The sequence below is a fragment of the Centruroides sculpturatus genome, unplaced genomic scaffold (genome assembly GCF_000671375.1).
Source record: "Centruroides sculpturatus isolate CEXI.00-Female unplaced genomic scaffold, Cexi_2.0 scaffold454, whole genome shotgun sequence".
NCBI lineage: Eukaryota > Metazoa > Arthropoda > Arachnida > Scorpiones > Buthidae > Centruroides > Centruroides sculpturatus.
Genome location: NW_019384681.1, coordinates 555,834 through 583,370, shown reverse-complemented (window position 1 = coordinate 583,370; position 27,537 = coordinate 555,834). Strand labels below are relative to the sequence as shown.

Below are 27,537 nucleotides of genomic sequence, written 5' to 3'. Positions count from 1 at the left end.
ATTTTAAACGAAATTTAATATGTCTGCATAGCTCTCAAAATAATAATACTATTTGTTTTATTTACTGTATAATATATTTGTTAAAATATTACTTCGTTTATATTTGATTTTTAAAATATATATTTCTAAATTTCGTGCTTAATTAAAAGAAAATATTTAATGAGTACTTTCGTTTGTTACACTCAAGTTTATTCAGAAAATTTTACAAGAACAACAGAATTTGATTACATACAATAAGTTTAAATTGAATTTAAAAGTGTTGGATTTACATGGAGTTGTATTTAATAATGCTTTATATTTAAATATTCTGACGAAGCTTATGTGTAACTAGCGAAAGTATTCATTAAATTACTCTAAATTTGTTCTAAAAACATAAATTTTCTGAACACGAAATCCAATTTTCTTAAAAATTCTCGTTTTTTCTCTTAGCAACACTATGTAGATAAATGTCGCACTTGCCTCATCCTTGTTATTTACTATAAAATATTAATAAATATAAATAAATAATGAATGAAATACTATTTGTATCACATATTTAAATTATTTTTTACTTTTATTGAATAGGAGAACTTTTATAGTTATATAGGCTATATAACTATAAAAGTTATCTTACGTAAGTGTTTATCACACCAAATGACCAATCTAACACATTTTAAAAATTTTTTATTCTTTTACTGTACACAATTTAACGCATTTTTAAAATGTGTTAGATTGGGCACTCGGTGTGATAAACCCTTACGTAAGATAACCTTTGTAAATATAAATCAAATACTGTAATATAATATAGTAGAAGGGTTAGAAGTTCGAAATAATCTAATAATCTTAATTTTTGCTGTTGTTATTTTTTGCCCGAGCAATGTCGGGCTCATCTGCTAGTTTAATATAAATTAACGAAACTAGGAAGGTAAAATATTAGTTTTTTATTTTAGAATAAAATAAATAACTAATGTTTTATCTTCCTAGTGGAGGGCAGACAGCAGGGTTACGGATCCTGTTCTTGTCTCTATATAACTCTGGCCCAGGATTTGTTATACAGTTTTTGGTTCGCACCAAGACTGGAGCCAAAATCCAAACAATAAATTTATGTAGGCCTACGTTTAAGTGCTTAATAAAAGAAAGAAAGGGGGTGAAATGATCCGAGATTATCACTTAAGAATATATAGAGGGGTCCGTAAAGCCCTAGGGCCGTAATCTCTCTTCATAGTTTTGCATAGAACATACGTGTTGAATTAGTTTATATACGGGCCTACATTAATTAAATAATTAAAACATTTCAAAATTTGTTAGATTCGCTTCATGGAAAAGATTTAAACGTAAACACAGATTTTTATATCAGAATATATAATAATGCGCAGTTTAAGTAAAACATTATTATTGTATTGTTTATTTTTGTTTCACAATTTGATACAGAATGTTTTATTTAAATGCTTAAAAATATTTAGCTATTTTTCTAATATTTTGGTTAATATTTAAATTCAAAGCATTTTGAAAAGCAATTTTTCAAAATGAAAAATTCAAAAACATTTCAGTGATTGATTATTGTACATTGTTGAGCAAAAGTTAACTTACATTTCCTATATTAACGTTTTACTAGGATTTTGACATTAATGTTTACTGTAATTTAGATATTAGCTTAAATTTGCAGCCAATTTTCGAAATGACGCCCTCCTAAATAAGACCACCTCGTGCAATACCAATGAATACAGTACTTGTGAACGGTTAGTTCTTCCCCATAAATAGTAAGTATAGAACTCTTCATTATCTGTGAGTTACTAAATGCTCAATTTTGCATCGTAAACGATGCCGTTATAACCAAATCACGTGAATTTAAAACTTAAAACTTGTGTATAAACCTCACTACTACAAGGTAGCTTAATCGAGGAGTAATCGAGGAGCCCTTACTGTAAATAAATTAAGAAAAGATAAAATAAGTTTAGAAAAAAACATTTCAATGTGATAAACGCACTTACAGAATACATGTACAGTGCATGAACAGTGGCGCGTTATCCTATGGGCAAAAAGGGCAATTGCCTGGAAAACCAACAGGGCTTTTCAAACCTATCTTTTATAAGAAAATATTTCCTCCAAAAATTTTGAAGTCAACACTGTACGTACATGGGACCCTCTAATTTAAATTTTCCTGGGCCCCATGAAGATATAAAGCGCCACTGTACAATATCTAAGAGTTTACTTACTCTTATCTACAGCGTTAGCAAACTTATCACCCCTGTACCACCAGTTGTACAGTGTTAGTGGATAGTAGCCCCCAACGTAGTACAAATGATGGTACAGGGATAAATATAGGTTTGCACGATCTAATATCGATTCTAGCTACGCTACTGTACATTAGTCTTACTGTTTGAGATACTTTACACTCGATTTAATGCCAATTTTAGACTATCAAATGGTGACGTTAAATTAAAGTTTGACTGTATACAGTATTTCAATTAAAAGTTTTTGTACTAGAGTTTAATCTTATAATATAATGAATTATTAACAATTATTGATTTATTGCAAGTTAAAAAAATTCCAATTCAGAAAAAGTTCAGTGGTACAGTACTGTACATATATATAACCTACACTATTTTCTGCAACTTTTATACCGTAGTTTTCCTTGTAAGCATTTCATGAAAATTTCGTATGCAGTTCTTTCTTAATTAGATTACGCAATAAATATATGAATAAAGAAAAATAAAAGTAATAAATAGTTAATTCTAATAAAGTTTTAATAAATTTATATATTAAAAGAATTTATTATATAAATTAAAATTAATAAATTAGCCTACAATTGAATCAATCAGGCTTAAGTATTTTGCTTTTAATAAATTAATACAGACATTTTATTTTAATTTAATTGTAGATCTATTTTATTTTATATAAAGTTTGTATTTATAATTTATTTGAATATTACATATACATTATACATTACATACATTACATATAAAATATAATATAACATTAGCTCATATTACAACGTGCAACTGGACACAAAATGTGTAATGAAAATTTTAAATTCTGCAGTGGGAATCCCACATTTGTGCAGTGTTAAAATAATATGCTAAAGTTAAAATATTTATCTAAATTACAAATGTACAGTACGTAAAATCTGTTCAAAATGGAACATAATAAAAAGAAAAATAACCTAAACGGAAAAAAATTCTTCGGAACGGAGCGATTTTCTATGCTAAAAAGGAACCTGCCAGACCGGAAAAATACTCGATACCGTGCGATTCCGGTTTACACACGTTTTACTGTATATTTTATTCGGCCTACGAAAAATGAGCTATGGAAGGAATGTTTGTAGGATCTACCATTTGTATCGAATGTATACAGTAGATATTTTTTACTGCAGTTACATTAATATTATCATTTAAACTAGGGGTCCCCAAACTTTTTATCCCTTCGACCCCTTTATAGAATATTTGCCTTCTTATCGACCCCCAGATTATGTATTTAACAAAAACATTAAATCATTTTTGCATTTCTGATGTTAAGCGATAAGGAGACCTGGATAACAACCCAACAAAAGAATTTATAGTTCCCATTTCTTATAAAATCCACCTGATAACTTTAACAGAAAAAGGAGATATTTTCCACTAATTTATAATCTTAAAAAATAATAGCAAAATTATGGATAGATGGAAATTTGCCTATAGTTCTTAAACCGTACGTGTCATAATACGTAAAATACACAATTAGTTTTGAAAACATAAGTTATATTGGATTAATAAAACCTCTTACTGTCATTTTGCGACTACTATTGAATGCGTTAAAAATATGTTAACATACCTTTTTATTAAAATAGTTGATATTAGTGAGATGGATGTGTCTGAAGAGAAGCAGCAAGATTATTGATATTCGGTTGAAAATTGGTAAGTTTTAGTCGCAAATCACCGCGGTTTTCCAAGTTCAATCTGTTTTTCTGTTTTGTCAAAATTGCGTTCGCGTGGCTAAAATCAGCTTCAACTATATATGAAGTTGGGAATGCAAGTAAGAAAGATTCGGCTTCTGCTCTGAGCTTGGAATATTTAGTGGCAATATTGTTATTGTTCCAAAATTCACCGATGTTTATTTTTAAACAACGCTTTAGCTTCGAGATCTACACATATTTCAATCAGTACATCTTCTAAGCCAGGTTCACTACCTTCATTATCTATTTTTACATCAAATGGATTAGCGAACCATTCGGAAACATGCATATTCTCCGAGTCTTCGAAACGTGCTTTAAAGTCTTCTCTTAGATATAAAATACTTAGAGTGACAACCCTACTAGAGTGTAACTGTGCAACGTATGTCTGTGTATAATGAACTACCAGCGTTCATAACATGTTTGTAACACTTGTACAGTTGCCAGATGCGTGAAAACAGAGTAGCACATGCTTAAAGCGGCGTAGGCTAAGGCAAAACTCGAGTTATAACTAGGGTAGTTAGTCAGTAATGTTGTTGATCATATCCGTATTTCGAATTTTTATTGAAATATTCTATTTTTTTCCTAGACAGTTTAATTGATCGTCTTTGGTATTAATCGACCCCCTTTCGACCCTCGTGTATTCATCGACCCCCTTTCGACCCTCGTGTATTCATCGACCCCTGGAGAACTATTTTCGACCCCAAGGGGTCGATATCGACCACTTTGGGGACCCCTAATTTAAACTATATAATCCACAACCATAGTGCTAATAAATTAGCTATATCACGTGCAGACGCACAGTGTACACTGCTTATGTCTAATGATTAAGATTGAACAGTAATTGAAATTGATAAATAATTATACAGATTCTGTATAAGATTTGTGTTATTGTCTTTATTTTCCATTTGTGTCCTTTAGAACAGCTTATTAATTCTAAGATAGGAAAAAACTTGGAGACGAATAATTATATCAATATATTTTTATTTAATTAATTAATTTTTTGGGATTTTTTCGCAAATAGATTTTAGAATACAGTATTGCATTAAAGCATTCCATGGTCGAGGTGTAAAGTTCTGTATCTCAATCAATTTGATGATTATAATTTGTGGAAATTTTCTTTATCCCAAGGAGCAAATGCTCCTCTGCGGACGCCCATGTTCATAAGTATTGAAATTTATCACCATTTTATGAAATTTATTTCTTTACTATATTTCCTAAATATATTGATAAATATAAAATATATAGGAATAAATTTGTCATGTTTAAAATTATCTCTGTTCAATATTAGTAATACAGATGAATTCATTATATCGGATAATGCTGTCACACCTAAACTTAAAACAGATTTCCGAAGCAGATACGTGTATAAATATTTTATTTCATACCAGGATATCCCATTTTAATAATAATGAAATAACTATTATACAAACTAGTTATAAAGTTTTGTAACTGAATTCTTTCAACTGTTATAAGTAATATTAACATGAAAATTGATTAATTTCAATACCATNTTCGGAAACATGCATATTCTCCGAGTCTTCGAAACGTGCTTTAAAGTCTTCTCTTAGATATAAAATACTTAGAGTGACAACCCTACTAGAGTGTAACTGTGCAACGTATGTCTGTGTATAATGAACTACCAGCGTTCATAACATGTTTGTAACACTTGTACAGTTGCCAGATGCGTGAAAACAGAGTAGCACATGCTTAAAGCGGCGTAGGCTAAGGCAAAACTCGAGTTATAACTAGGGTAGTTAGTCAGTAATGTTGTTGATCATATCCGTATTTCGAATTTTTATTGAAATATTCTATTTTTTTCCTAGACAGTTTAATTGATCGTCTTTGGTATTAATCGACCCCCTTTCGACCCTCGTGTATTCATCGACCCCCTTTCGACCCTCGTGTATTCATCGACCCCTGGAGAACTATTTTCGACCCCAAGGGGTCGATATCGACCACTTTGGGGACCCCTAATTTAAACTATATAATCCACAACCATAGTGCTAATAAATTAGCTATATCACGTGCAGACGCACAGTGTACACTGCTTATGTCTAATGATTAAGATTGAACAGTAATTGAAATTGATAAATAATTATACAGATTCTGTATAAGATTTGTGTTATTGTCTTTATTTTCCATTTGTGTCCTTTAGAACAGCTTATTAATTCTAAGATAGGAAAAAACTTGGAGACGAATAATTATATCAATATATTTTTATTTAATTAATTAATTTTTTGGGATTTTTTCGCAAATAGATTTTAGAATACAGTATTGCATTAAAGCATTCCATGGTCGAGGTGTAAAGTTCTGTATCTCAATCAATTTGATGATTATAATTTGTGGAAATTTTCTTTATCCCAAGGAGCAAATGCTCCTCTGCGGACGCCCATGTTCATAAGTATTGAAATTTATCACCATTTTATGAAATTTATTTCTTTACTATATTTCCTAAATATATTGATAAATATAAAATATATAGGAATAAATTTGTCATGTTTAAAATTATCTCTGTTCAATATTAGTAATACAGATGAATTCATTATATCGGATAATGCTGTCACACCTAAACTTAAAACAGATTTCCGAAGCAGATACGTGTATAAATATTTTATTTCATATCAGGATATCCCATTTTAATAATAATGAAATAACTATTATACAAACTAGTTATAAAGTTTTGTAACTGAATTCTTTCAACTGTTATAAGTAATATTAACATGAAAATTGATTAATTTCAATACCATGTATTGTACAATATATTTAATTTATACAAAATTACAATAAATATTTAATGTTAAGAAATCATTTTAAGTTTGTGTAATTATGTATATAAAAATAAGTTTATACATAAAAATTGACTTTTATTTTTAGAAAGTTTATTAAAATTAAATTTTTCATAAATTATCAAAAATTGAAAATTTGATAATTATTCTGATATGAGAATTACAGGTTTTATATTTAATTCACTTAAATAAACTGTTATTTAATTTATTAAAACAATAAATTTTTAATTTTATTTACTGTATTCCACTTTAATTTTACGGTTGTATAAAAAACTTAGTAATTAACATTATTTTAAATACTGTATATGAAAGAAGGTATTAAATCTTAAAAAATTGCATTTATTTTGAATACATATTTATGTAATAATATGATTATAATACAAGTACTAATACATAATCTATATGTTAGTACTTTTAATATATACTGTACTTATATTACTGTGTGTATGTTTATATATGTGCAAGGCCGTTGGAGATTTTTCCCGGATCTAGATGAAACTTAGGGGTTCACACAGATTTTCTCGACTGCATTTTCCGAGATCAATAGAAACCTGAGCTAGTTATTATTTTAATGCCTCAAGTACATTTTAAAAAGCATTCAGAATATTTATTGTGACATCGTCACAATTCCGGTCTGAAAGTTTTAATCATATATTTATTTATTTAATCTAAAATATATTATCTTCACCTCAAATTAGTAGTGACTTGTATCAGCGTGCAGTAGTGACTGTACATCATACTTTTTCTTTAACAATAGAATGGTACGGTCATCTATCTAACACCTTTTGGGGGAAATTTTTGAAGTGAAATAACCTGGAAGTTATTATATAGTTATTCGGGGCTTCCATCTCCTAAGGTCTCCATATATGGTCTCATCTTTCATATATCTAACTCCGTTCTTAAGATTAAGGAAAGACGAACGGACGGACGGACGACAGTGGGAATTTATAATTCTACAATTTTTTCAAATTGCAGCCCAGTGACAAATCAAATAAAATGAATAATTTATAAGAAATTTTTTTTAGGACCCCGTAAATGTAAGGTCCGATCAAATAAATGGTCATCTCTGATAGAGCGTATTTATTTGTCTTTTAAGATTTAATGTCCGCTTTGATTTTTTTCTTAATTCTTTGTAGAATGATTATAAGATCAAATAATGATTGATTTTTGTCCTGATATAAAAATGAGAAAATTGAAAAGAATAAGGCAAAAAGATTACTTGTTCTGAATATCTTATGGATTTATATAATTAAAATTTAATAAAATTGTGAATAATTTCTAATTATTAAGATCAGCAACAGGTACGAGTTAAAGGAAAAGTCACATGAGCTATTTCTATTCCTTTAAGGGGTTAATTACTCTCTTTATTCCTTGTAAGGATGAATACTTTATTTCTATACAAATTTTCAATTTTTCTTAATATAAAATATTAAATGGAATTTCTCTTTGATTTAATTTGTTAATATTACAAAAGTAAAAGTCAAACTGTGTCAAATGTTATGAAAATCAAATTTTTGTTATGTAACATATTTAACAAAAGCTTTTTACAATAATTTATTTTTGGATTTTTTTATCTCCTTGGAAATTTTTTAAATCGCCCACGGGGCGGTTAATTTTTTTTACCTTAATTTTTATTCGAAAAAGCTTTTTCATTAATTGGGATATTTCTATCTTTTACGTCAATTTGACGTAATCTTTTCAGTTTTATAATGAGCAAATCTAAACAAAAATTGACGTCAAATTGACGTAAAAAATTGCACTTCCAACTAAACAAACATACTTTTTTTCGTCTCTTTTGGTTAAAAAATGCTGATAATATTTCGTATAAAAATTAAATTCTTTTAAAAGTAATCAAATAATTTTAATTAATGAACCAATTGTGAAATTAATCTACATCGAGTTTTCAATCTGACCGCTAGCAATTTGGGAGTGATTAGACAAATTTATTTAAAAATAAAAATATGTAATAATAATTATCGTATCTTTATATTTTATTAAATTAAAACATAGAACTTAAGTTTGATTATTCAAACTCTCCACTATTGTTTAAAGCTTAAGCATTGATATACTGTTCAATAGCCTACTTTAAACCATTACGAATTTTATTAGAATTAATAAATTATTATTTTAAAATGTTTTTTAATAATCCTTTTGTATCATTTAGAACAGTGTTTCTCAACCTCTAACGAATCGTCGCCCCCTTCAACGTAGTATCGCCCCTTCACTTCAAAATTCCGATGCCGAGGGCCAAGGCTAACGCCAAATTCGTACAGCATTAAATAGACTAGTGACTAGTATAATGTTATTTGTTTAATTATTGTACGATATAACGAATAAAATGTCCAATTATTCTTACTATAATGTTTTACTATATCGTCCAGAAAATTGTTTTTCGGTCCCCAAAATATAAATTGTTACTAATCGCCCCCTCAACATGGAAAAACGCCCACATGGAGGCGATATCGCCCACGTTGAGGAACACTGATTTAGAACAAGTATTATTATAACTATAGAACAAAGTCGATATAGAATTATAATAATATACATCTAGAAATTTTTTAAATATAAAAATTCGTGTAACATGACGTCTATTCTTACTTAGAATTTTTTATTACTAATAGTATTTGCATCTGTTTATATGGAATAAGAGGACGGAAGAGAAATGTGATTAGCTAGAACAGAGGTGGAAAAGGCATGTAATTTATTCCGGCTTCTACGAACTAAAGTGGCCTTATAAAATATAAAATAAGTTTAATTTTGCTGTTATGAATATACATGAAAGTATGCTTTTTATTATTTTATGAATGTATGTGCTTATGCATCCTGCAATGTAACCTGCGACCTTACGACTTTCTCTGAAATGAAGTACAGTCTTGTGATTAAAAAAGATTTCCCACTTCTAATCTAAAATTGATTTTTACTTTTCCGGCTCTGTTACAGGGAAAGTATGGCGATCGGTCAAAAAAATGACATTTTTACATTTTTGGAGGACCTTGAAACGTCGAGAAATGCAAAAAAAAAAATCTGGGTTATTTCCTGTGTGTAGGAACGTTAGTGTATGTGTGGGGGCACGATTTTGTTCACTCTCTTTGAAGCTTAATAACTCCTGTGCTTTTTGTCGAAATTTCTGAAATTTTGCAGGTAAATTTGTATATTAGGGAAATTGATGCTATTAAATTTTGGTGGTTAAACGTCGAGGGTGGGGAGATACAGAGGATCATGTGTCATATCTCAAGTAGGGTCGAACTTAATAACGATTTTATTCGTTATTAGCTTTTACAATTTGTTTATGAAACTGATCACTACCCTCGAAATTATATAATTAATTATTATAAAATGGCAAAAAGTTTAAAGTGTTTTTAAAATGAAATATCATAACAAATGGCGCCGCATGCAGTTTTAAATGCTGTTGCCAGGAAAGTTAAGTAACTTGTTGCTGGATTTTATTTAGTTGTATTAAGGGCATACAAATATGTCCTTACCAGCTTACTTACTTGTGTAAAAAAACTATGTTAAAAATATAACATAGTTTATTAACATATAACATAATTTTTATAATGAATATTTTACACCGATAAGAACCTTAACTATTCTTATTTAACTTTTGTTTCATTAATGGGAATAATATTCAGATTAAACATATGTACTGTACATTTAAGAAAGTTAATATGCTTTACAGTTTGAATAGTGAAAATACTGTTTAATCCTTTTTCATCTTTACCTCCACATATGGTTATAATAATAATAATAATATAAATTATTTCATTTGATAGTAATAATACTTTTGTGGAATTCCACACTCATTACTATAATATCACTGTTTAGAAACGTACAGTGAAGCATCGAAAATCCGAACTACTGTAATTGGACCGGACCTATTTATTTTCAAATATACATGTAAATTAGTATTTAACTACTGTTAATTCCAAATACACTGTAATTCAAATTTAGGTGTTCTAAGTTCAAGACAGTACAAGAATGTAAGAACACTTACAAAAATTCAAAATATAATTTACAGAATCCCTATATTTAAACCAAAAAATACACTTCATAATTTAAAAAATTCTGAACATTAACATTGTAAGGCTGAAAGAACATTAATAACAAAATTACCAATGAAAGAGTTTGTTAATACAGTATTAATATTAATTTTTCGATGACCGAATCCAGATTTTTGACACTCCTGATTTTCTACGCTTCATTGTATTTATTTGTAAAGTTAGTAAATATATAAATATTTTTAGAATAGTCTTTCAAATTCAAATGAGATTCAAGACAGGTTAAGTTACATCCATTGTATGATATCATCTGCGGCACTGCCACAGACCTGTACACTATAATCATAGGACGGAGGCCACGTGATCGTGATTGAAGCACTCGGGCCGCCATGTTACCGAAGGTTATCCGCACTAGCGTGATATGAAAATATAAGCATGTTGGTTTAACGAAGACTGTGTTCGGTGATATAAAACGAAAGGTTAAAATAGAATAAACACTTCGTATTTATACCGAAATATCAGCAGAAATGATAATTTAATAGCATTTAAATTACTATATTTAGAAATACTTTTATATCGTTAGAAACAAGTGGAGTTCTATATGCATTATAAAGTGGATCTGATGAATTACACTTGCCGAATAACTATTTAATTGATGGGTTCAATATTAAATTGATACCTAATCTGACCAGGAAAGTCATGCTAAAATTCCTTTACATAGATAGTTTCTTTCAAGTTTTTTGTTTAAATTTAATTAAAATTACTTTTAAAAATTACCGTGTGAAATTGAAACATTAATGGGGAAAAATATAGGTGAATCTTGATTTCTAGAGGTATTTGAATTTGGAATTATAATCATATATTGTATATTAATATTGTTATACTAAGTAGGGACTCTCAACTCCAGAATCTCCATAGGATTCAGCGAGTTTAATGGCTGAAAGTCTCCACAGCAATATCAACATGTGATTATGATTCTTAATTAATATATTTCTGGAAGCCACAATCCGTCATAATTTGAACAGTGTAACTGGAAATAATGTGTAGATGGATATCGTGAGATATGATTGAAACAATTTTCAAACTTGTTTTCTTNAGTCACAAAACTCGTATACAATATAACCACAAACCTCTGGTAACATGGCGGACAAATTGCATCAGAGAGAATAAGGTGCCTCAACACAAAACGCGCTGTAATTATAGCCTACTTCTTTACTTAGAGTATAACGATGCCTCCGTTCACATCTATCTTTATCTAATAAACAAAACTGAAAATTACAGTGCACTGGTGCTTCTCGTAAACAAATTCTACTTAAATTAGGAAAATATTGTACTTATTCAAATAATTCCTATATATGCTCATATTATTTTGTTATTCTTATTTTGTAGATGTTTAAGATTTTTTATTAAAGTTTTTTTTTTTTTTTAAATAGATAAACAAATATACATAAAATATACATACACATAAAAGCACATACATCTTAAGTTTGTTTCATTAAAAAAAAATCAAAACTGGTATAAAAGAAAGCTATTGGGAATTTTTAAAATTTAAACTATTTTTTAAAAGTCTACAGACATTAATTAAATTAAGAAGCACATGAATTCGACTACACCCATAATGGAAGGTGGATTATGAGAAACTAATTCGTATTAACACGTCCATGAAAATTTGAGTGGATCCTGACCGAACTCGAGTCCCGAAGAGAGAATGCTGTTGTGTTTACCTTCTCGATCATCCGATTGTAGTGTATTGCTATTATATTTTGTAATGTATTAATATAACCTATATTAAAATAAGGACAAAGTGTTCAGTATTTCATTATTATTTAGGAATAGAAAAGTGTGTGTAGATTTCTTGTAAGCAAATAAAAAAAGTAGTACTATTATATTTTGTAATGTATTAATATAACCTATATTAAAATAAGGACAAAGTGTTCAGTATTTCATTATTATTTAAGAATAGAAAAGTGTGTCCAGTAGTACTTAATGTAGTGTCAAAAAGGTAATGGAATTTGTGACTTACTTTCGTAAAATATCCCCCTTTTTAACCTTATTTGTAATATGCAGTTGCAACTAAACATTATCTTTATGTTTTGATTAATTTATATTGAAATGTGTTACGGAAAATTTAAATTTATATCAAAGTAACAATTTTTTTATTATAATTTGATTATTTTGAAAAGACGGAACTTAATTGTTCCTTTACCGTGAATTAAGTTTGATTGTAATANTGTTTCAAATGATACGAATTGATGTCAATTATCAGGAAAAGAAAACAAATGACAAGTCATCTACCATTATTTACTGTTTTTCAAGAGAATCATTGCCATTAAATGGTTTTAAAATATTTTTCAAAATTTTAAATTTTAAAGTCTGACTATAGGATATCAGATGACATTAAGTGATCTCATGTCAAAGGTAACCTAAAATTGATATTACTTAATCTTATACAATAACTGATATGAGATGTTTGAATGTTTGAAACAATTTTAATAAGCCTTGTAAATAATAATTTCATCAATTGAAGTCATTTCATGTCATTTGGTAATTTGAAACTAACGAAAAAATCACTTCAGAAATGATATAAATTGATATCATTGGTGATGATGAAATGATGTTTTTACTAGGATAAAGTGTATATCATTTAATTGCTACTAAAACTCTATAAATGTATTTTGTTTTCATTAAAAAAAATTAACAAACGTATAAAATATTCATTTACTTGTAAAATGTGTAGCCGCAGACTTTAATTAATTTGTTATTACAGGCGAAAGTCACAAAACTCGTATACAATATAACCACAAACCTCTGGTAACATGGCGGACAAATTGCATCAGAGAGAATAAGGTGCCTCAACACAAAACGCGCTGTAATTATAGCCTACTTCTTTACTTAGAGTATAACGATGCCTCCGTTCACATCTATCTTTATCTAATAAACAAAACTGAAAATTACAGTGCACTGGTGCTTCTCGTAAACAAATTCTACTTAAATTAGGAAAATATTGTACTTATTCAAATAATTCCTATATATGCTCATATTATTTTGTTATTCTTATTTTGTAGATGTTTAAGATTTTTTATTAAAGTTTTTTAAAAATAGATAAACAAATATACATAAAATATACATACACATAAAAGCACACACATCTTAAGTTTGTTTCATTAAAAAAAATCAAAACTGGTATAAAAGAAAAGCTATTGGGAATTTTTAAAATTTAAATTATTTTTTAAAAGTCTACAGACATTAAAAAGCACATGAATTCGACTACACCCATAATGGAGGTGGATTATGAGAAACTAATTCGTATTAACACGTCCATGAAAATTTGAGTGGATCCTGACCGAACTCGAGTTCCGAAGAGAGAATGCTGTTGTTTTTACCTTCTCGATCATCCGATTGTAGTATATTGCTATTATATCAATATTTTGTAATGTATTAATATAACCTATATTAAAATAAGGACAAAGTGTTCAGTATTTCATTATTATTTAAGAATAGAAAAGTGTGTCCAGATTTTCTATAAGTAAATAAAAAAAGTAGTACTTAATGTAGTGTCAAAAAGATAATGGAATTTGTGACTTACTTTCGTAAAATATTCCCCTTTTTAACCTTATTTGTAATATGCACTAAACATTATCTTTATGTTTTGATTAATTTATATTGAAATGTGTTACGGAAAATTTAAATTTATATCAAAGTAACAATTTTTTATTATAATTTTATTATTTTGAAAAGACGGAACTTAATTGTTCCTTTACCGTGAATTAAGTTTGATTGTAATAAGCAAAGAAAGGAATGAAAGAGTGTAGAGAAACGAGTTTTCTTAAGACAAATTTTCGCATTAGGTATGCCTTTATACACTGATACGTCTTCAAAATAGAAAGTAATAGTAAAAGTCATTAAATTGAATTTAAGTCACAAACTTGATACAATTAATAGCATCGGATAACATATTTTTTTAAATTTTTACAATTTAAAATTAAACCAGAATAATAGAATGCTATGTAAATTATTAATAAATATCTTTAATAAATTACATTATTTCTTAGTTGATATAGTAAATCATCTAGGCCAAGGGTGGGCAACCTTTTTTATAACATGGGCCAGAATAAATTTTACGTTTTCTCCGCGGGCCATAGTAGTTAATTGACACCTTGTGACCAGTAAATTTTTAGTCTGCAAATATGAAATAAATAAATAAAAATAAATTAATTACTACAGTCGACCCCCCCTATAACACTGTTTATTATTCCGTTTTATATGAATTCCATGTTGTATGAGTCACTTAGATTTTACAAATGCGTGTGCCGGGCTGTGAACGGCTCACCTATTTGTAAAATCTAAGTGACTTTAAACACAATAAAAACAGCACTATGTAGTTGGATACGACAGACATTACATTTTCTAATTGCATAGCTTTTGCACATAGATTTTCTTGATGGATGATGCGATGAGATATAAATAATTTAGAAAAATTCTGTTCTCCCATTTTTTGTTTGAATAAGGAAATTACTCGCTTATTTTTTCCTGTCATTGCTGCCACAACACTTCAGAAAATAATATTCAATTTAAACTAGACGAATTACATCGAAAAATATTTATTTATAATTTCTTTTAAACATCTCGCGGGCCAAATAGAAACTTTTCGCGGGCCGGGGGTTGCCCACCGTTGATCTAGGCATTAACTGCGAGACATGATTATGTTTTGGCTTTTATGTTTTAACGCCAGTTCGAAGAAAATTCTTTGATGTCGATAAGAATTATGTTATTTGATTTTATTCAAAGTTTAACAAAGGAAATCATCATATTAGTGATATATATATTACTGACAAGTAAGTAATGGTTTAGTTATATTACATCGTCGCTCAGATATGTAAATTACCAGATGAATGCATGCCGATATGAGAAAACCAGATTCGAATACATTGCCGTACATTTATGATTTTTTTTATGGGTAATACGGCCATCGTTTCTATGTCTAATCCATTATGACCAACCCAAATTAGACCAGCTCCTACAACGAACAAAATTGAGGCCATCTATATTTGAGGCATCGGCAAATAACGTGATGCGAAAATAAATTCAAATTCTTTTTACATAATTATGGTTGACGATTTTGTCTAAAATTCTGAGGATTAAATGTTACCAAGAATCGCCATTCTCGTATTAAAATTATAATAAAATATAAAAAATCATATAGAAAATGTCAAAAAGTAATAAATTGTCACTATAAAACTTTTTTATTTCGTAAAAATCTGTCAGCACGAAGTTTTAGTTTGGTTTGTCACGACTTCTTTTATTATGATTTAAATATAGTTGATTTGATCTCTTTAACGTAAAGAAAATTTAGTTCAATTTATAAATAATCGAACTGTAAAGTGATTTAAATTCGAAGTGATGTATCCACTGAAACATTCTATTTTTATGTAATTTATAAATCCTCACTTAACGTATTTTCGTTATAACTCATTGAGGAAAGATACATAAACAAAAAAATTGATTTTGAGGCAAAAAATTAATGGTAGAGGTTGCAAACACGATTCAAAAAGAATAGTAACTGAATTATATCTTATTTAAATGAATTAGCGTATGGTAAAATTGACTTCGTTATACGCAGTTTCGCTTAATGTCGCAATTTCCAAAAAGCTATCGACAACGTAAGTGAGGACTTGCCATATTAATTTAATTGAAATTTAATAGTTGATGATAATTTTTCAAATATAATAATTGCATTTCTCTTTTAATCATTATAACTTAATAAAACAAGATTTTGATAGAGTAAGACTTATATGGAAGGATATATTTATAAGCAAATTTTACAAGATAATTTAACATAGTACTTTCTTACACATATTAAAAAACCCGCCGAATTCTTTTGCATTTCGCGATGTTTCAAGGACCCGAGTTCAAAAGTTAAAAATTTTGGGGAGGTCATTTTTTGTCCAATCGCCTTACTTTCCCTCTGTTATATTTAACAGCCAGGAAAGTAAAAATTGGAGGAATGTTATAATAACTGCATAGAGTTGAGAAGTGATTATATTGAAAAAAATTTATTTAGTTCATCAAATTTCCTTTTTTTCTAGGAAAAGTTGTGAACTTTTCAGCACCCCAGTGCAATCATAACTTATAATATTTAATAAATTTAAATTTTATACCAATTATTTTTAGATAGTAAGTTGTCTTCATATTTCCATGTAACAGACGTAATATTCAGATTATTTAAAAAAACACTTTTGTATAATTAAATGATTTTATTCCTTTTACTGGTTTTTATAGTATTTTGGGTGTCGTTTTATTATTTAAATTCTTAATAAAATATGAAAATATGAATGATTTTAAGCTTTTTTTTAAACAAGTCATACATTTTAATTTTTTACTGTATAAATTCTCTTATAGTCATGTTTCTGGATTATCCATTTATCTTACTCCACGCTCGTAATTATTTCTACAGTGTCAGTTATTTCTATATGAATAAGATCCAGTACTCCCGATATGTAAAGCACTCCACACTGAGCACAGTGTGGAGTGCTTTACGTTTGTATATGTCAATTCATGTAACTTCAACAACATTCCAGATTATTACAATTATATTCAATTTTAAATGCATGTTCTATATAACTCATTTGTATTTGTTGCAGAGTAAGACCATATACCATCGTCAAAAATTTTACTGAATTGAAATTTTGGTTTTCTGAAATAAACTGTTTGATCTTATATAATGTAATCATATGAATAATAATAATTAGTGATACTCAACTGTCTGTTTATTAAACTCGTTTACTGAGTGTATGTTTGGAAATGCTTACCGATCGGTTGATTGGAAACAGTAAATGACGTCATCAGTAACTTATTTGGTACCAGACTCATCGATCTTCGAAGGTGAATTAAAGAGTGACCAATTATTTATGTCATTCATCACTATTATCCAACTGATCGGTAAACGTTTCCGAACAGATCTTAAATGTGCACTCGTTAATTAGAGCCGCGCTTTCTGCAGTTATTTTTAATCCGTCTAAGGCTGCGTACCCACTAGGCGTTTTTAAACGCGCGTTAGCTCGGCGTTCGACGAGCATTTAGTGGAGCGTACACACTGGCTCGATTTGGAAATGGACGTGGAAGTTATTGCTTGTGTATGGCTCCTCTATCGTCGCTATAAAAGACGACGCGTCCCAAAAGCGCGCGATGGAATGTACAACAAAATGGCAGCACATATATCTCAAAGCGCCCGCAAAACGCGCGTTTATAGTCTAGATTTTTCTTAAAACGCGCGTTTTGGTGGGCGCTTTGAGATATATGTGCTGCCATTTTGTTGTACATTCGATCGCGCGCTTTTGGGACGCGTCGTCTTTTATAGCGACGATAGAGGAGCCATACACAAGCAATCACTTCCACGTCCATTTCCAAATAGAGCCAGTGTGCACGCTCCACTAAACGCTCGTCGAACGCCGAGCTAACGCGCGTTTAAAAACGCCTAGTGTGTACGCAGCCTAATTCTGCAAGTTAGTTGACTTCTTCTCTCGACGTCATTCCTTTGAACAATCGGCTAAGTTGATGGACACAATTATATATTCGTCTGGTGCTCGAACGCACCAGACGAACACGTAACATACAAATCCGAAAAATTCGTGGGATTTTTCTTTTAAAAAGAGAATGGTTAACATTCTCCATTGCAGAAATTCCATGTCTTGATACAACCAAAACTGGTACCAGTTATCAACCTTTTCTATAGATAATATATTATTTTTACAATGCCTGTTTAACGGCAAATGTTTAAATTTTTAACTCTCCACTCTATGGACACTAAGCTGGCTCTTTTAGCAAGCCCATTATGAATATGACCAGGTTCACAATAGGTGGCATGGGTGTGGCTGAGTAGTGCGGGAAGAGGCCCAAACGGATCAACTCCGAAAAATTCCTGAGGTTTTTCGATCTGACGGGATTCGATCCCGGCACCTCCAGAGCGGTAGGCCGCCATGGTTAGTGCTCGGCCTTCCAGTAGTCTAATTGTCTCTCACGATAATTTTCAATTATTAATTTCTACACTAAATGTAAATTAATTATATTCGTGAAAATTTTATAAAATATTTTAGGGAAATTTTTATTTATAGAAAAATCTCTATAAATTAAAACTTACTTTTAAAAAATTAATAAAAGTTAATAGTTATATAATGATTATATCTTACAATTTACTCCGAATATTGATTCCAAAATTATTAAATGATTGAGATATTTTGTATTTATGACATAGAATTTTTAATGTGGATAATATATTTTCAAAAAATAACGTTTTCGAACGAATTTAAATATGAAACCACCAATTACAAGCGAAGAGTCGTTTTTAAAATTTACGTTTGATAACGTTCTGTTCTTTTTAAGAAATTCTATAATTTTGTTTTATATTTTTAGTTTTGACGGTGAAAATGGAAAGTATACGAGAAAGAATAGAGTGTTTGATAAGAAAGTCTCATCTAGAAAAAATGAAAGAGCTATTATCGTCCACTTCAGATGATGTAGTCGAAGATAAAAAGATCGACTTTGACACTTTCAAAGTTCTGATAGAAAGTGTCATTTCAAAACCAATTACGGAAGATGAAATAAGAAGTCTTTTCGATAAAGTGGACATATATTGCAAACAAGAAATAACTTGGAGACAATTTATAGCTTATATTATGAAAGACTCCTTCAACAAAGATATGATTCAGTCTTTTGGACTTCATCGGCCCTTCAAGGAAGATACTAAAACGATAAAAACTACTGAAGGAGACGAATTGGAATTCGTAGGCGACTACAGAACCATGAAACTTCCCAGAAATGATAGTATTAAACAGATTATATACTATGAAAATCATATTCAAGGGAAATCTTGCCTATCTGAAAATGGTCAATACATAGTTGTATCCGAAAAAGGTATTTTAGATTTTCTATCTGCTGAGTTACGTCGGATCAATCGACTGGATGCTCTTGGTCAGATATATTATTCTGTTTGTGTTAATGCCATGATTTTCATGATGAACGCAAAAATGTTAGTCATTTCGACTAATTTGAGAGATATCCGTTTCTACGTCTGCCATCCGTTTTTCTTCACGAAAAAATATGAAATAATAGGCTTTTACTATGATATTATTTGTATGGATTACGCCATCGATCCGGAAGATTTTAAACACGGATATCTATCCATAGGAAACGATCACGGAGATGTTGGTTATTTTAACTTTACGGAATGTGAAATTGGCTCTCCTTTTGGAGTGAATACTCTCTATGGTCTCTCGTCTGTCATTCATGTAAAAGAAATAATAAACGGAAAAATAACAAGCATAAAATTAAATTGGTTCGAATTCAGTTATGATGATTGGGTAGGACAGGTGAAATATGTTGAACGTATTAATTCTATCATATCATGTGCTGCTAGTAGCAATGTATCTCTTTGCATTCATCCCATAACCAAAAATGTTCATCACAGATTTAAAGTCAGGAGAGGAATTTTATGTTTTGACTATTGTTATATTCAAAATTTGATCATAACTGGGGGAATGGATTACTCAGTTCGAATATGGAACCCCTACGTTACAAATAAAGCCTCTGCTATACTTTTAGGCCATGCATCTCCAGTTGTGAAAGTGTTCATGGATAGTAAAAGACATCTTGCTTTCAGCATTAGTATGTGCAAATATATTTTTGTTTGGGATATAGAAAGACAAGAAGCAGTACTGAAGATAGATGGAAATTTCATGACTCTCGACAAAACTCCTTTAAACTTGAATACCGGGCGATTCAGACTGACTTCAGCCTTTTATAATCCAAATTCTACTACTATCATTATTGGTAGCAATAATTTGGAGATTTTTAAACCTCGACATACACAATATCATAAAGAGATAAAAAGTCATCCAAGTAGAATTTTAGATGTACTCTTCAGTGACAAATACGAATACATTATCAGTGGTTGCGATAAATATATAAAAATTTGGAACTTAAAAAATGGTGCTAAAATATTACAATTTGAACCAGTTACAAAGAAAATGATTAAAGATGGCGATGTTATTACAGCAATTACATTAGATGGAAGCAAGAAAAGGTTGATAACTGGTACCAGTTTCGGTTGTATCAAGACATGGAATTTCTGCAATGGAGAATTATTAGTAGAATTAAGTATTAAAGACCGAAAGGAAATAACTAAAATTGTCGTCTCTGATAATAAGATATTCGTAGTAGGCAAAGATAAACGAGTTACAGTGTTTCATGATAGTGAATACGAATCTAAGAGAAGAATATGGCAAATTGTTCATAAAGAAGACATCTCCGGCTTAGTAGTTAATAAAAGGAATATCGTGGCGACTAGCTCTTACGATGGTGAAATCGTATTATGGAGTATAGAAATAGGTTATACGAAGCATATACTTCACGATGATAGAAAGTTGGATGATGTAGAAAGATTAACTGAACAAGAACTAAGGATGATTAAGAGAAATCGACCTACTTTTTCGGAAGTGCCTAAAACTCTTAACATACCAAAGAAGCCTTATGCTTCTATAGATAATATATTATTTCTACAAACACGTCTACCAGCTTCGGGAATTGTTAATCTTTTAGCCACTGGAAAAGATGGATATATAAGAGGATGGGCAATTGATGCGGAATGCACACTTCTCGTGAGATTCTTTGGAGCAGTATTAAGAAAGGATGCTATTACATGCATGAAAACTAACAGTGAGAATACATATTTACTGACAGGTGCGAATTTTATCATTAATTTAATTATTTTTGTTTTGAGAAGATTAATTTTTCTATTTGTACTATAAGTTATTTATAATGTAATATAAATTCATGAGTAAATATCTTCCACAATCTTAAAATATTAATTTAATTGGAAAACTGATTTTCTTTAACTGATTCTGTAAAATATATTTGAACTTTGCCAGTTCAAATATATTTTACAGAATCAGTGCGAACTGCAAATAGGCCTATATGTAATTGAAAGTTTTGCTTAATTTTATTTTCTCTTTTAGTTATAAATTCACAATATTTTTAGATTTAATTATTAAAATAACTAACTTTGTAACTCCTAAGTGTTTCATGCGTAAAATTATTCTTATTCTTATTATTATGTTTAATGCGGATGCATATGAACACAAAATTAAGGTGATATTAACCTTCCTAGCCCGAACCTGATAAACATAACTAAATTAACATAAATGCAAAATTTACTCAGTAATATCATGGATATTTTAGGTGTATGTATATAAATACATTGTAGTGAAGTATATGTTTGAAGTGAAACCACCCTCACCCTAATGTCGAAAACAGTACTGATTAATTTGTATTTTTGGTCATCATATTTGCAAATACGAGGTCTGTTCAAAAAGTATCGGACTTTTATTTTTTCCGCGTAAACCAATGATGCGCGGGAGGCCTCTTTCGGTGGAGTTGTGGAGGGGACAGTCATGCACAGCCCTGAATTTTTTCCCGCCTGCAGGAAGCGTCAGTCGTTGGCAGTCGGCCTATGAGTGAGGACATGTAGTGAGCTCTCGTCGGATTCCACTAAGTTGGAAAATGACTGAACGTGAGCAGCGATATTACATCAAATTTTGCCAAAAACCTTGGCGATACCCAAGCGTAAATCATTCGCAAGATTCAGCAGGCTTTCGGGGACGATCCTCGAGGCCATAAAAAGCGCGGCAGGTCCGCAGCAATATCAAGATCATTCTGACAGTTTTTTCGACTCTCGTCGGGTGGTGTATCGTGAGTACGCACCACAAGGCCAAACCATTGCAAAGGAGTACTACGAAGAGCTCCATCGTGATAACGCATCCGCCATTCTGCGCATTTGATTCGGGCTTTCGTCGCCAAACATAACACTCCTGTGGTTCGTCACGCTCTGTACTCTCGCCACATGACTCGTGTGACTTTTGGCTATTTCCTAATCTGAAAATGCCGCTAAAAGGAACCCGATTTTAGTCGAGAGAAGACATCGTGCGGAACGCGACGGACCGGCTGATGGCCATTCCAAAAGATGCGTTCCAGCAGTGTTTCCAGCAATGGCAGGAACGCTGGGAGAAGTGTATACACTACCAAGGAGACTACTTTGAAGGGGATAGGGTTTTGTACTTCAAAATCAATAAATGTATTTTTGCCGACCAAAGGTCCGATACTTTTTGAACAGCCCTCGTAGTATTTCAGACGTGTGTGTATAAATGCATTATTGTGATGTATATGGTGATGGTGCCTCAACTTGCAACATTTTAAAAAACTTTTTAAAAAAAATAAATTTTTGATTTATTACATTTTTGTATAAGCATATTTTTTAGCGGTCGGATGACTGAGGCAGTTAAAGTGTAGCCTACCGCTCTTTTTGGAGTGGTCCTTCTTCACCATCCGGTCGCCCCATTTTGGGTCTGCCGAACCAACGATGAGTCACTTAGTGCCCACAGGGCAAAAGCAGTAAAAAATCTTTTAGATTAATTGCAGCAATCTTTTCTAAATTAAATTTTAATTAATATGTTAAACTATTGAATTTGTAAATAAAGTAAAATAGTTTTTTCTTTTCATCTATAAGCTTTGCTAGTTTATTAGAAACTTTATAAATTAATTTCTAATACGAAGTATATACTGAATTTCTAATACGAAGTATATACTGAATTTCTAATACGAAGTATATACTGAATTTCTAATACGAAGTATATACTGAATTTCTATACATTTCAAAACTATCTTCCGTCATTTTTGTATAAATATAAATTTTTTAAAAACTATATAAAGATAATAGAGAGGTTGAGGCACAAGTTCAAACGTTAAACGTGTATGGATAGCAGAAGTACACGTTACACGTTTCAAGTCCAAGTAAAAATCGTTGAGGCACACGTTCATAACATCACGTGGCTCAGTGAACATCGCGCATTGACTCACGGGAAATAAGTTGAAAAAAATGGCGGAAGCAAAATAAATCATAATTTTAACCCCAAACACAAAAAAATGAAGACGTTTAAGCCGATCGTGTACTCACCAAGCTACACGTAACAAACGCCATTATCGACGGTCCAGAACTGCCAGATGGCGGCGCTCACCCGTTACCCGTACACGTTTTGGGCTAAATACGTGCGCCTCAACCTCTCTAATAATACACAATAAATTAATTTTATAAAAAATAAATCATTGTATAATGTTTTTAGGTGATACTAGTGGTTACATCTCAGTATGGTATTTAGCCAATTTTTACAATGGTTTGAACACTGGAAATTTAGAAAAAGAGTTAACATCCTTCACATATACCAGAATTCTTCCCGGTTTCCTTATATGTAAGAAGAAAGTTTTGCCCGAAGAACCAGAACACGATTATTATCTGCTGGGTAAACCGCCTGTACTGCTAAACCGATTCAGAGGTCATACAGTTACCGTTAACTGTATAGAATTCGTAGAAAATTATAAATATATCATCACTGGAAGTACCGATTGCTGTGTTCGACTATGGACCCTCAACGGAAGGTTTCTAGGAACATTTGGAGACAAACATCCATGGAATTTGGATCGCTCTTACCTTGCAACTTCTCGCTATGTCATTCCTGAAGAAATCAAAAGATGTGGAACACCTATGACGCTAAGAGTTGGTATATATTATCCTTAACTCTTTGATTTGAAACAGGTTAATGGAATCTTTATCAATTTTAGGTTTTAAATGGTGGAATGTCAAGACTCTGGAAGGCCACGCTAAATGTCATTAGCTTTCTGTGGATGTTATTAGGGAAGCAGAAGAGAGCTGTAGCTGCTGGTAAAATTATCAAAGAAATTGAAGTTGACAAAAAGAAAATATATGAAGATGATTTCTTTGATTTCAAATTACCGAAACATATTTTGGGAAAATATTATCAACCCAAACAGGAATATATTCCACTACCAAAGATTAATCTTATTTCAAATGAGAAAGAGGTGAGGTGAAACTAATTGACATTTTATTGAATTTAATTACCAATTTCATTTAAAACTCGATACCATATAATCCTGTTAGCGAAGATCTACTCGAAGTAACATAAACTGCCTGATTATCAATTGAAGACATACGAACATATCCCATTTTTAGATTATTGTAAAGATAAAAGTTTTATTCTTCGCTGCATGAATATCTGATAAATATATTTTGATAATCTTTTCGATTAAAAAAAATCTATTTGCACTTCGAGTTATTATGTTTTTAAAATTATAATATGTTTTTTATTTATTTTCAAATTTTAGAATACCACAATGGTATGAATTGTGTAGCATTCATTGAGAATTTTTTTTCTCAATTTTGAATTTTCTCAATTATTAGAATCGATTAAAATTAATTTCAGTTTAATATCAAAAATAGGGAATACAAACATGATTAAAATATGCAAAACCATTTTAAAATCGCTGTTAAAATAAATTGATTCTAGAATATATTCATTCTCTAAAATTTTCTTCACTCTAAATTAGTCATATACACTGTACGGTACAGTATACCTTGTATATTTACATTTTTACGTGTTTATACTAATTTTTATGAAATCAGAGTAATGCAAATTAAAGTATCGCTATTTAGAGAGATCTGTAGAGAGAAACAGTGGGCGAGATGCTGTCATACTTTGCATTTTCCATCTTCTGGAAAATATACTCTTTCATGAAGAAAAGGTTTTGGCAATAAAAAATAATTTTACTACTTAACGATAAAAATATAGTGCTACAAGGATTAGCTTTTGATTTAGCACAGCAGCCAACATATTGACTATTAGTCTTCATTTCATCGTGTTTAATTAATAGCTCACTGAAGACTCCGATTTAAACCTCTTTCATGTGCTGCATTAAAGCAAAGAACAAAATAAAAATCTATCGATTAAAGTTCGTAAGCCTTGAGTAAGTTATGGTTTACTGTCCAATCGTACCCATCCGACGATTAAGGCGGCAGCCTAACCCAGAATCGAAAAACCCCATGAATTTTTCGAATAGTAGTCGTTCGCATAGTTCAAGCTCTGTTCCTCATTGTCCAGTTACTCGTTGTGGGCACGGCCGAACTCATAAAGGGCTTACTAAGATGATCCGGTTAGTGTCCTTTTTTTCCTGTCTCATTTTATATGGGATATCAGCCTTTGCGGCATTATTTCTCCGATGGTGCGATGGTGTAAGTATCCTATGAGCCGGCCGGAGCTTAACTGCTTGGCTATACGTGAGAGCTAGGAATAATGCCTTCCGGGAGGTCTTTTAAGAGTAACTGGTCCCTATCCAGGTATTACAGATGTGGAGAAAACTCGTAAAACTTTACGTGGTTAGACTGTCTTAGCGAGACGCCGAACTCCCAGTGTTCAGGGAACGGAACCTCTTGCCTCCTGTTAGTGTCTACAGGGTAGAAATCGTTTTTAAAAAAATCATACCCATCAGTTCACCCTGTCATAATCTTTTCCCGCTGCAGCGCCATATTCCTTTGATCGTCTGAACTTTTTTAAATTGCCAAAACCGTTTCTTCGTAATCTGGAAAATATGAAGGCGTTTCATCCACTGGTTTTTCTGTCACCCTGTATATTTTTTAAATATAATTAATATAACTAAACCTTCTATATCGAATAAAATCTATGTATATTATTTTTTCATCATTCAAACAAATCTTGCGGATCCTTTCTTTGACTTTATTTTAATAATCTATATATATAAAATTACATGTCCTGACTGACTGACTGATTCATCATCGCCCAGAGAAAACCGCTCTAAAGAGGTGAAATTTGGTACACAGTTAGGGTACGCAATGAGAATGCACACTAGAAAGAGATTTTTGGAAATTCCCTCGCGGGAAGAGAGGGAGAGGATTAAGTGTTAAAAAGTTTTAGCCCCGAAAGGCAGTACCACAAACGTGGTTCACAAAGAGGTACTGGGGTAACTGAAACTCTATTTTTTTGTAAATATTTATACTTTAGGAATTTTCAGATAACGTCATTTACGTTTTGAAAAAAAAAATTAAACTCGGATTTATTGTATCTCGGAATCCCATATTTGAAACTTGAATTTAGGTGCATTAGCAGTCCATAGTTTGAAACAAACAAAAATCAGTAATTTTACCAGATTAGTAACAGCTAATGATTGAGAATCTTAGTGAAATACCGAGGGAGGGTTATTTCTATCAAATTGCAAAATCCGCGCGGGCAAAGCCACGGGTACAGTTAGTTTTACTTTAAATACAATTATTGATATGTATTCAGTATTTCATATTATTTAACTCATAATTAAGAAAACAATGATTAATTAATTGCTGTTATAATAATTACCAATTTTTAAAACAGCACTTTAATTTTTTTTATGTTTTGTTATTATATGAACGATATAAATATTATTCTTTTCTAGGTGTTTCCCTTCATGAGTCTTCCAACATATGAACTGGAAACTATAAATCCTCCTCAGAGAAACTTCGATAAACCGGCGATATTTACGACACTCCCCGGCTTGAAAAAATGGAAAAAATCAGCTTTTGAAACGAGTAAAGAAAAACATAAATTAAAAAAGAAAAGCTAAATTCCGCTATATTTTCGAAATTCTTACTAAGAATAATAAATTTTCAGCTATTTATTAGTCTCGATTACTTCATTGGCTTTAAATATTCAACTTTCAAAAACAAATTATAGAATGCATTTTATTAAAAAATGATAAAACTGCTAAATCTGTACAACAGTAAAAGTTTTATAATACATAAGTTATATGCTCATAAAATTATCTTAATGTAAGCTTATACACGTAGGAACAGGAATAATAAGAAGATAAAATACAGTTGAGCCAATAATCGACAAAAACAAAGAAAGCTGCGTTTTTTTCTTAACTTTCGATTTCCAAACGTTCCTCTTCGTCTTCT

The 27,537-nt window shown here is 30.6% G+C and overlaps 1 protein-coding gene across 1 annotated transcript; it reads left to right on the top strand.

Moving 5' to 3' along the window:
* Positions 1–18,983: 18,983 nt before the first annotated feature.
* On the top strand, positions 18,984–27,258 carry LOC111626969 (WD repeat-containing protein on Y chromosome-like). Its single transcript, XM_023370514.1, has 5 exons — positions 18,984–21,428; positions 23,864–24,005; positions 24,066–24,294; positions 24,360–24,617; positions 27,036–27,258. The coding sequence occupies exons 1-5, from the start codon at positions 19,118–19,120 to the stop codon at positions 27,201–27,203; spliced, it is 3,108 nt and encodes a 1,035-aa protein (XP_023226282.1). The 5' UTR covers positions 18,984–19,117; the 3' UTR covers positions 27,204–27,258.
* The last annotated feature ends 279 nt before the right edge of the window (positions 27,259–27,537 follow it).